The sequence below is a fragment of the Hippopotamus amphibius genome, chromosome 2 (genome assembly GCF_030028045.1).
Source record: "Hippopotamus amphibius kiboko isolate mHipAmp2 chromosome 2, mHipAmp2.hap2, whole genome shotgun sequence".
In the NCBI taxonomy this organism is placed as follows: Eukaryota; Metazoa; Chordata; class Mammalia; order Artiodactyla; family Hippopotamidae; genus Hippopotamus; species Hippopotamus amphibius.
This window is the reverse complement of record NC_080187.1, coordinates 12,639,691-12,651,223: the sequence shown is the minus strand read 5'-3', so window position 1 is coordinate 12,651,223 and position 11,533 is coordinate 12,639,691. Positions and strand designations below refer to the sequence as shown.

At 42.9% G+C, this 11,533-nt stretch overlaps 2 protein-coding genes and 1 non-coding gene across 3 annotated transcripts; 2 read left to right on the top strand and 1 right to left on the bottom strand.

The window, feature by feature from the left end:
* The first annotated feature begins 225 nt into the window (after nt 1-225).
* LOC130845816 (olfactory receptor 1L4-like) lies at nt 226-1,199 on the top strand. The gene has a single exon (XM_057723580.1). The coding sequence runs from the start codon at nt 264-266 to the stop codon at nt 1,197-1,199; it is 936 nt and encodes a 311-aa protein (XP_057579563.1). The 5' UTR covers nt 226-263.
* Nucleotides 1,200-7,740: 6,541 nt separating this feature from the next.
* Nucleotides 7,741-7,813, bottom strand: TRNAG-CCC (transfer RNA glycine (anticodon CCC)). Its single transcript has one exon. It is a non-coding gene; the product is annotated as a tRNA-Gly (tRNA).
* Nucleotides 7,814-9,095: 1,282 nt separating this feature from the next.
* On the top strand, nt 9,096-10,118 carry LOC130846037 (olfactory receptor 1L4-like). Its single transcript, XM_057723999.1, has one exon. The coding sequence runs from the start codon at nt 9,183-9,185 to the stop codon at nt 10,116-10,118; it is 936 nt and encodes a 311-aa protein (XP_057579982.1). The 5' UTR covers nt 9,096-9,182.
* Nucleotides 10,119-11,533: the final 1,415 nt, after the last annotated feature.

Sequence of the window (11,533 nt, the reverse complement as noted above, 5' to 3'; positions counted from 1 at the left end):
ACAAATTAGGCCGAGAAGTTCCTAAGAACACATGGGAAAACTTCGGTTTCTCATTTAGGAAGCAGCTTGGAATTATTTCACTTTCCCCTTGTTGGATTTTAACCCTTAATCTCTGCAGATTCTTGAAGTAAATATTCTTTAAAATCCTAATCAATGGCAGTGGGCTTCTTTTTGATATAGGCTGGAGATTAGGGGAAAAGGCCCTGAATTTCCCTTCATTCTCTCCCACAGCTCTTCCAAACCCTTACTAGGAGGTCAAGGACATGGAGACCAAGAATTACAGCAGCAGCAACTCTGGCTTTACCCTCCTGGGCCTCTCTTCCAACCCCCAGCTGCAGAAACCCCTCTTTGCTGTCTTCCTCGTCATGTACCTGGTCACCCTGGTGGGGAATGGACTCATCATCCTGGCCATCCACTCGGACTCCCGGCTCCACACCCCTATGTACTTTTTTCTCAGCAACCTGTCCTTCATGGATATCTGCTTCACGACAGTCATTGTGCCCAAGATGCTGGTGAGCTTACTCTCAGAGACAAAGTCTATCTCCTATGTGGGCTGCCTGGTCCAGATGTACTTCTTCATGGCCTTGGGCAACACTGACAGCTACCTGCTGGCCTCGATGGCCATAGATCGGCTGGTGGCCATCTGCAACCCCTTACACTATGACGTGGTCATGAGCCCACGACGTTGCCTTCTCCTGCTGCTGGGTTCCTGCACCATCTCTCACCTGCACTCCATGCTGTATGTGCTTCTCATGTCCCGCCTGTCTTTCTGTGCCTCCCATGTCATCAAGCACTTCTTTTGTGATACTCAGCCTGTGCTTAAGCTGTCCTGCTCGGACACTTTCTCCAACCAGATTGTGGTCATGACCGAGACCCTGGCTGTCATTGCCACCCCTTTCCTGTGTATTCTCTTCTCCTACCTGAGAATCATCATCACTGTGCTCAAAATCCCCTCTGCAGCTGGGAGGTGGAAGGCCTTCTCTACCTGTGGCTCCCACCTCACTGTGGTGGTTTTGTTCTATGGGAGTATCATCTATGTCTATTTTAGGCCCCTGTCCATGTACTCAGTGGTGAAGGACCGGGTAGCCACAGTTATGTACACAATAGTGACACCCATGTTGAACCCTTTCATCTACAGCCTGAGGAACAAAGATATGAAGCGGGGTCTGAGGAAATTAAGGGACAGAATTCACTCATAGAAAGAACAACAGATGGAATGTCATAACTTGAAGATGACCTAAGAGATGATGAGTTTATCCTTCCTTTGTACCCATTTTTCACTTGGTACCCAAGGAGGTGATAAGAGATGATGCTGAATCACAGTAAGAGCATAGACCTGGAAGCCAGATCTCCTGTACTCTATCAACGACCTTTAAAAAATATATGTTTAACCCCAGACCAAGTATTGCTAGGAATCCAGATTTAATGAACGGTTTCTGCCACCCATAGAGCGAAATAAAACTATCCCAAAATAACTCTTTCATATGTTTGACACTGGTTAGTGCTCAAGAAACCATAAAGTCTTGTTATTATTTTAAATAAGAAGCAACTCAGGTTTACTAGAAAATTGGGAAAGACTTCTTCTAAGAAGGAAGGAATGACCTAAGATCATCCTTTAGGATGGTTTGAATTTTGAGAATTGAAGATTCAATAGAAGAGGAAATGGGCAGAGAATTTCAAATAGTGGAAACCAGTTTTCTTAAACCATGCCAAAAAATAGACTCACAATGGATTAAAGATCTAAATGTAAGACCCCAAACTATAAAACTTCTAGAGGAAAACATAGGCAGAACACTCTTTGACATAAATAGTGCCAATATTTTTTGAGGTTTGTCTCCTAAGGCAAAAGAAACAAAAGCAAAATTTTTTAAATGGGACTTAAGTAAACTTAAAAATTTTGTACAGCAAAAGAAGCCATCAACAAAATGAGAAGACAACCTACTAAATGGGAGAAAAAATTTAGATAATATCCAAAATATATAAAAGCTCATAAAACTCAATATCAAAATACAAATAGTACAATTAAAAACGGGCATAAAATCTGAATAGACACGTTTCCAATGAAGATATACAGATGGTCAACATGCAGATGAAAAGATGCTCAGCATCTCTAATCATCAGAGATATGCAAATCAAAACCACAATGAGATATCACCTCACGCCTGTCAGAATGGCCATCATTAAAAATTTACAAATAACAAATGCTGGCAAGGATGTAGAGAAAAGGGCTCCCTGGTACCCTGTCGCTGGGAATGTAAATTGGTGCAGCCACTATGGAAAACCGTACGGAGCTTCCTCAAAAAGCAAAAAAATAGAACTACCATATAATCCAATAATTCTATTCCTGGGAATATATTGGAAAATGAAAACACTAATTCAAAAAGATACATGCACCCCAATGTTCACAACACCACTATTTACAATGCCCAAGATATGGAAGCAACATAAGTACTAAGTATCCCTAAACAGATAAATCAACAAAGAGGATGTGGCATATATATATATATATATATATATATATATATATATATATATATATATATATAATGGACTAGTATTCAGCCATAAAAAAGAATGAAATTTTGCCGTTTGTAACAAGATGGATGGACCTACATGGTGGGTGCTTAGTGAAATAAGCCAGACAGAGAAAGGCAAATACTCTATGTTATCACTTATATATGGAATCTCAAAAAATAAAACAAATGAATATAACAGAATAGAAACAGACTCACAGATATAGAGAACAAACTAGTGGTTACCAGTGGAGTAAGCAAGGGGGGGGCAGGATAGGAGTAGAGGGTTAAGATATACAAACTACAATGTATAAAATAAATAAGCAACAAGGATACAGCACAGGGAACTATAGCCATTATTTTCTAATAATTTTAAATGGGGTATAAACTATAAAAATATTGAATCACTATGTTGTACACCAGAAATTAATGTGATAAATCAGCTATCCTTCAATAAAAAAAAAAATAGTGGAAACCACCCATGTAGGTAAAAGCAATAATCTTTGGAATGTGTTTGAGGGGCAGTGAAAAGCCCTGTGGGGCTTGTATAACCTGAGAGCAGGGAGAATAGGATGGAAAATAGAGGTCGCCATCAAGCCACCCTCAACAACGCACCCTGAGGACACTCAGGATGAGAAAGCACAGGATACTGGCCCCAGATAGCTAAGGTGCATATGAAAGGAATGATTTCAATGAGCCCAAATTTGCATCTTCCCATACATAGAAAAGTGCAAAATTCATTAATTTGAAATGTCTGGTTTTCTTTAACAGTAATCTTTTGATATTCCGACTACTTAGTCTTTGTTGCAAAAACTCCTGTGTATCTTAGCTCCTCCCTTGCCTCTTCTGATCAGTCTCCCAGAGCTATCTGAGAGACTGTGTCCCAGGTTTAAGTCCTCAGTTTTGCCCGCCAAATAAAACATAATTCTCCACTTTTAGGCAGTACATTTTTCTTTCAGTTGACATCAGGCAGCAAATTAATTTTTTTTGCATTCTCTATGTACAATAAATCATCTCTAACTACTTACAAAAAGATATATTTAGGTAGGTGAAATAAACCATGGTACATCCAGGCAACAGAATATTATGCAGCAATAAAAAGAAATGAGCTACCAAGACATGAAAACACATGGAAGAACCTTCAATGCACATACTAACAGAAAGAAGCCAATTTGAGAAAGCTGACATTCTATGAGATTCCAACACTGTATTCCAGAAAAGGCAAAACTACGGAGACAGTAAAAAGATCAGTAGTTGCCAAGGGTTGGGGGAAGGAAAGAATGAACAGATGAAGCACAAGATTTTTAAGGCCGTGAAACTATTCTCTATGATGCTATAATGATGGATATGCGTCATTATATTCTTGTTACAACCCATAGCAGGTACACCACCAAGAATGAAGCCTAATGTAAACTACAGACTTTGGGTGATGATGTGTTAATGTAGGTTAATCAATTATAACAAATGCATCGTTTTGATGGGGAAGGGTAATCATGGGGGAGGCTCTGTGTATGTAAGGGCAGGGGATATAGAAGAACTCTGTACTTTCTGATGAATTTTTCCGTGAACCTAAGACTGTCTAAAAGATAAAGTCTATTTAAAGGGGAAAATTGACAAAACTATCTAAAAATTGTATATTCTATACCATTTATAGTTGACAGTGTGGATTAGTGAGGTTAATTAATTTGCCCAAATTCACCAATATAATAATTGATGGAACATGAATTCAATAACAAGTCGTCTGGATTAAGATGTTGAAGCCTTAAAATGCTTAAGAATTGCAAACAAAAAACAATCGAAAATGAAGCTCAGAAAGGTTAGCTCTTGGGACTTCCCTGGCATTCCAGTGAGTAAGAGTCTGTGATTCCACACAGGAGGCAGTGGTTCAATCCCCGATCTGGGAACTGAGATCCCACATGCCGCTGAGCATGGCCAAAAAAAAAAAAAACAAGAAAAAAAAAAAAAGGTTAACGCTTGCAAAAGCTCCCACATCTTGTAAGAGGCAGAGCTAGTATCTCAATCTATTCAGTCTGACTCCAGAGCTGGTACCTGAATCCCGTCTCCATAACAGGACACCTGCACCTAGATACAGTCATCCATGCAGACACAGAACCTCAGGGATGTCAGAGGCCATCACCTCTCCTTCCAGCCAACATGCTGACATGCACAGGAGCACAGCCATGTACAGAGAGCACATAGAGTGTATGAGCACACACATGTACGTAGCACACATGTATGTACAGGAGCACAACTCCACCCCTGCAGCTCCATGGCCCTCCTTCCCTTCCCGGGTGTTGAGACTACACCTCTGGAGCCCAGGTTCCCCGTCTCCTGGGCACAGAGCTCAGTGAGGGCATCAGGAATGTTCTCCTCTCCTGGGAAGGCTGCAGGGCCGATCCCCCCAGGGCTCTGGCTTGTGGGGGAGGACACCCCCCTGGGTTTCCCTTCTATCAGCAATTCCCACTGCAGGTGGAGAGAAGAACCAGCACAGTTCTGAAGTCAGAGCTCACAGCAACCTGCCTCCTTCCACAGAGATTCAGGCCTGATCACAGCCTGCTGGCAGGACCCCAGGCCTGATCAGGACCCTGAGTCTCCTCTGTGGAGCCCACAGGTAGGTGGGCTGAGGGGTCTTGGGAACAGAGACTGGGGTTAACATCTTCCTGTGATCTTTTCCTAATCCTTTCTTCTCTCCTTCATTTTAAAAGCCAGGAACATTGCCTCTCCTCTCTTTTTACCCTCTCTCTGCTTTGAATCACGTATCACACATTTTTGGAGAACCTACTCTGTGTAAGCACTGGCCTCTACCTTAAAGGGCACAGCCCACATCCTACAACCCAGATCCACAGAGTTCTCTCCTCCAGGAAAGGGGTCAGCAGGGCAACAAGTGAGCTAGAAACTTAATATAATGCAGGGGCTAGGAGGATACACCCCAAACGGGTCTACCACCACCACCTAGCTGTGTGGCCTTCAGCAAGTCACTTCAATTCCCTCTGCCTCACTTTCATTATCTATTAAATGGAGTGCTGTAAAATCTAAATGACTTTATGTGAAGTTCTTAGAGCAGCGTCTGGCATGTGTAAGCACTGTGTAATTGTTAGCTGTTATATGACCATGGTAGAGAATGCACCTGGGAAGGGGCTGCAGTGATGTGGCGGTCTCAAGGTAGAGACATCTGGGTGAGGCATGGCCAGATCAGCAGGGGAACACAAGAGACCTGTTGTCAAAAGTCCCACTTTAAGCACCTTCAGTGGATCAGTATGTTGAGAGAGAGGGAAGACAATTCTACAGAAAAAGGATTCCAATGGGCATATTTGAGAAGTCCACCTGCCTTGGCATCTACAATTGAGCAGCTGGGAAGGGCTAGGTAAACCTTTAATCTGTTATAGGAGTGAAAACTAGGCAGAAAGGAGATATTTCAGAAAGGTGAGGAGGGAGAGACCATCCTGAAAGGGCCCTGCGGACCCCTCAGCAGGACATATCTGTTCAGGAGACGGTATACCTGTGTTCTTCCTGCTGGCAGTGAAATGAGGCTAGATAAGGACAAGCTGAATTTCAAAACAATGAGTTCTGGAAAGGTTCTAAGACCAGGTCCTGATGATGCAAGAGGAGAGAGCTGCTGTTGGCTCAGAACCAGCCAGAGCTGAGATCCAAAGTCTCCACAACCATCCCCCGTGAAGGCAGGGAAGGGAGAAGAGCATGTGGCTTTGTGGAACAAGAGGAAGAGATGGGAGCAGGAAGGAAGGACAATGAAAGGACCCCAATGTGTGGGAGCCAAGGATGGAGGAGGAGGAGCAGGTCTGCAAGGGGGCTTAAGGCAGTTGGCAGGAAGAGGACTGCTGCTTGCAAAGGACAGTCCAGCATAGCTCTCTACCATACGATGATGGTTTGAGAAGTCCAATAAAGTAGTTTGAAACACAAAATTTGAAATCAGGCATACCTGAGTTTGAATCTTACATATACATGCTGTGTAACTTTCTGAAATTCAGTCTCTTTATCTATAAAAGGGGGAAAATAATACTACTAATGTCATAGTGCTTTTGTGAGGATTACACGAGACTAGAACTAAACACAGAACCTGTCCAATAAATGCTAACTGACTTTTTCCCAGTTTAGTCACTTCTCAACTGTCCTCGCTCATTCAGGGCAGCAGGTGCATGGCTGATGCATAGCTTTGCACCAGTACATTACCTACTAAGCACCTTTATATCCTGTTTATAATGTTCATTCTCTGCTCCAAATGTGTATTCCCTGGTTTCCTATAGCTGATAGCTAAGAGAAAGGTGCTGCTCAAGGGGTGAAGAAACAAGGAAGAGAAATCAGCCAGAGATGACAAATGTCCACGAAGTAGAAAATACTAAGGAAGGAAGTTGAGAAGGACAGAAATAGCATCTATTTCCTGTCTGTCAAGGAAGGGAGTAAAAACCTTTTAAGGAGGGTTAGTGTGATTTCAAAGGCTTTGAAAGGCTCCCAGTCCATCCTGGTCCTTCCCAGCCATGACGGATGGCAAGCTCCATCATTAAAATGTCATTTTTTTAGCTTATTGTATGAGCAATAATATTAAACACCTGTAGAAAGCATTACCAATCCCTTTTATCAAACTGTATTTTTAATTTTGCCAGTAACAAAAAATGTTTTATTACTGACCATAATCACTTTCGTTTACAAAGTCCTATACCATGTAAAAATGTGTTGGTGTATCTTATTTAAATAATAGGAAGGTAGTGACATAATTTATGTAATTAATAATGAACTTAAAAAATAGATAGCTAGTGGGAAGTTGCTGTATAACAAAGGGAGATCAACTCGATGATGGGTGATGCCTTAGAGGGCCAGGACAGGGAGGGTGGGAGGGAGTCATGGGAGGGAGGGGATATGGGGATATATGTATAAATACAGCTGATTCACTTTGGTGTACCTCAAAAGCTGGTACAAAAGTGTAAAACAATTATATTCCAGTAAAGAGCTTTAAAAAGTAAAAAATAAAAAACAAAAAAAAAGATTGCAGGTAAGCTAATCAAGTTGTTATAATTGTGCTTTTGAAAAAAATGAAAAGTGCTTCGATTTTCACTCCTAAATTGCCTGTGAATCAAAACCCCACACTTCTTTCCTATTTTTTTTTTTTTTTACTATTTTTATTTATTTATTTACTTGGCTTGGTCAGGTCTTATTTGCGGCACACCAGAGCTTCGTTGTGGCATATGGGATCTTCGCGGCATGCAGGAGCTAGTTCCCTGACCAGGGATCAAACCTGGGCCCCCTGCATTGGGAGTGCAAAGTCTTAACCACTGGACCACCAGGGAAGTCCCCCCACACTTCTTCTTAATCACAACAAAGCCTAGATAAGGCAGCATCCTCCCTCCACCTTATGTGGGTCATGCAAAACCAACAGCATAGAAAAGAGAGGCTAAGTATTTGGGAGGGGGCATAGGCAGTCCACATCTGAATTCTAGCACTCTCATTCACTGACATTGTATTTCTCCATCAGAGTTTCAGGATAAGTAACATATGTAATGATCTGGCATTAGATAACACACACACGTGTACATCCTCTAAGTGTGCTCTGGGGGTGGGGGGCGGAGGGGGCACAACAAGCAGGTACTGCAAGTAAGTGGAATTGACTCTCGCCTGTGAGACTGCTCAACCAACTGTAGTTAAAAATCATGGAATTCATTTCAGGTCCAACCCTGAAAAGTTTTCAGGGACAAATGGGCAGGGTCCTCTTAGCAAACCTTCAAGGTTCTGCGATGTCGCTTGCTTTTTTGTTCTTTAATAGCTTTACTGAAGTATAATTGATATACAAATCTGTACATATTTAATTCAGAAAATTTGATGTGAAGATGGTACATGGTAATATACAAATGTCAAATGTCATCTGAGTCTCCAAATGCCAGGAGCAGGCAGGCAGAAAGTTCAACCATCCCCATCTTATTGATGGGTACACTGAGGTGAGAGGACCTGCCCAAGGCATGAGGAAATATACAATGTCACCAGTTTCAGCTAAGTGGGAAGGGGACTAACTACCGCCCTGAGAAATGTCACATAGATCTGAGGAAGCCAGGTTCAGGACCAAGGAGGGTCAGATAGCCCTTCACCACCAGGGAAAACAAAGTCCTAGGACTGAGGCTAAATAAAAGACACAGCGAAGGAAATGGGGAAAGAATCCAGAGTCAAATGAATACACTGCCCAGGAGTGGAATGAAGGGTGATTGTCTCAGACTGGGAGTATCTACTAAAATTTTCTGTGTTCATAGACTCCAACTCAGCACTCCATCTCTCAGAACGTATTCTATGCTACAGAAACTCTCTCACAAGTGCAAAATATTCCTATATAAAAGGGTGGGGGGTCAGGGAGTTGGTCAGGAAACAACCTAAAACAACCTAAGAAGAATCTTTCAAAAGAGAACTCAGACAAATTAGGCCTAGAAGTTCCTAAGAACACACGGGAAAACTTTAGTTTCTTATTTAGGGAGTAGCTTCTTGGAATTGTTTAACTTTCTCCTTGTTGGATTTTACCTTCTGCTCTCTGTAGTTTCTTAAAGTAAATAACCTAATGAAGAGCAGTGGGCTTCTTTTTCTTTTTATTCGGTGAAGGTTAGGGAAGAAGCCATCTCGATCAAATTGCCCATCTCATCTCTCCCCCGGTTTCTCCAAAACCAGGAGGTCAAGGACATGGAGATGAAGAACTACAGCAGCAGCAACTCTGGCTTTACCCTCCTGGGCCTCTCTTCCAACCCCCAGCTGCAGAAACCCCTCTTTGCTGTCTTTCTCGTCATGTACCTGGTCACCCTGGTGGGGAATGGACTCATCATCCTGGCCATCCACTCAGTCCCCCAGCTCCACACCCCTATGTACTTTTTTCTCAGCAACCTGTCCTTCATGGATATCTGCTTCACAACAGTCCTCGTGCCCAAGATGCTGGTGAACTTACTCTCAGAGACAAAGTCTATCTCCTATGTGGGCTGCCTGGTCCAGATGTACTTCTTCGTGGCCTTGGGGAACACTGACAGCTACCTGCTGGCCTCGATGGCCATAGATCGGCTGGTGGCCATCTGCAACCCCTTACACTATGACGTGGTCATGAGCCCACGACGTTGCCTCCTCCTGCTGCTGGGTTCCTGCACCATCTCTCACCTGCACTCCATGCTGCGTGTGCTACTCATGTCCCGCCTGTCTTTCTGTGCCTCCCATGTCATCAAGCACTTCTTTTGTGATACCCAGCCTGTGCTTAAGCTTTCCTGCTCGGACACTTCCTCCAGCCAGATTGTGGTCATGACCGAGACCCTGGCTGTCATTGCCACCCCTTTCCTGTGCATTCTCTTTTCCTACCTGAGAATCATCATCACTGTGCTCAAAATCCCCTCTGCAGCTGGGAAGTGGAAGGCCTTCTCTACCTGTGGCTCCCACCTCACTGTGGTGGTTTTGTTCTATGGGAGTATCATCTATGTCTATTTTAGGCCCCTGTCCATGTACTCAGTGGTGAAGGACCGGATAGCCACTGTTATATACACAATAGTGACACCCACGTTGAACCCTTTCATCTACAGCCTGAGGAACAAAGATATGAAGAGGGGTTTGAGGAAATTAAGGGACAGAATTTACTCATAGAAAGAACAATACGATGGATTGTCATACTGGGAGATGATCAGGTTATCCTTCCTTTGTACCCTTTTTTTCACATGGTACCCAAAGACGTAATAAGAGATGGTGTTGAATCACAGTAAGAGCATTGACCTGGAAGCCAGAACACTCAGTCTCTATCAGTGACCTTGACCAGGTGTACATTCAATCCCAAGCTAGTTACTGCTAAAAATTCTGATTTCAGGAAAACAGTTTCTGCTACCCATACAATGCCATAGCAGAAATAATTCCCGAATAATTCTCCAGATAATTCCCTGTTAAGCTTGACAATGTTCAGTACTTAAGGAACTATAAAACCCTGTTAGTATTTATAAGATATTACATGGGCTTCATAAAGTATTGGGAAAGACTTCAATTGTCCTTAAAGATGGGTTGAATCTGGACAGACAAAAGTTGAAAGGACAAGGAAATGGACAGAGTATTTCAAGTAGTGGAAACCATTCAAGTAGTAGAGGCAATGAACATTGTAATGTGTTTGAGAAACAGTGAACAGCCCTGTGGGGCTTCTTCAGTTTGAGAGCAGTGAGAATAGGATGGGAAAAATAGAAGAATCTACAAAGCAGATTTATTCCCCCACCAATACCAAAGTGTCATCACAGTGTGAATTTTCAGTACCTGACTCTTTTTCCCTTCTTTCTTAATACTTCTTTTCTCCACATGGCCAGAATCCTCACTGAAATGCTTTTTATATCCTGGAAAAAGCAACTTGTATCAGTCAGGATAAGCTAGGTTATGCTGTGGAAACAAATAATCTCAAAACCTTTGAATCCTAGAACCAAATGCTTATTCTTGACTCACACTGCATATCCACCATAGAAAAGTATAGGGTACTGTTTATTTTAAGCACAGAGGGACCAAAGCTGATAGAGCAGTCACCATTGCAAACATTAATCCTCACTCTGTCAAAAGCTGAGAAAGACTCTTGAGGGTTTTGCACTGGCAATTAAATACTCTATCCAGAAGTGAATCACACCACTTCTAACCACTAATCTCATGATCCCCACTCAAACACAGGGGAGCCAGGAGGCACAATCCAATGATGTATCTGTAAGGTGGAGAGGTAGAAATATTTGGTGAACTCCATTAATGAACACTACGTGGTCTTGAGCTTCCCTGGTGGTGCAGTGGTTAAGATCCATCTGCCAATGCAGGGGACATGGGTTCGATCCCTGGTCCGGGAAGATCCCACATGCCTCAGAACAACTAAGCCCGTGCGCCACAACCACTGAGCTCACGTGCCACAACTACTGAAGCCCACGTGCCTAGAGCCCATGCTCCACAACAAGAGAAGCCATCAAAATGAGGGGCCTGCACACCGCAATGAAGAGTAGCCCCATTCGCCACAACTAGAGAAAGCCCACAGGCAGCAACAAAGACTCAAT

Excerpts from the sequence above, each read along its gene's own strand:
- LOC130845816 (XM_057723580.1), top strand. The coding sequence starts at position 264 with ATGGAGACCAAGAATTACAGCAGCAGCAACTCTGGCTTTACCCTCCTG.
- LOC130846037 (XM_057723999.1), top strand. The coding sequence starts at position 9,183 with ATGGAGATGAAGAACTACAGCAGCAGCAACTCTGGCTTTACCCTCCTG.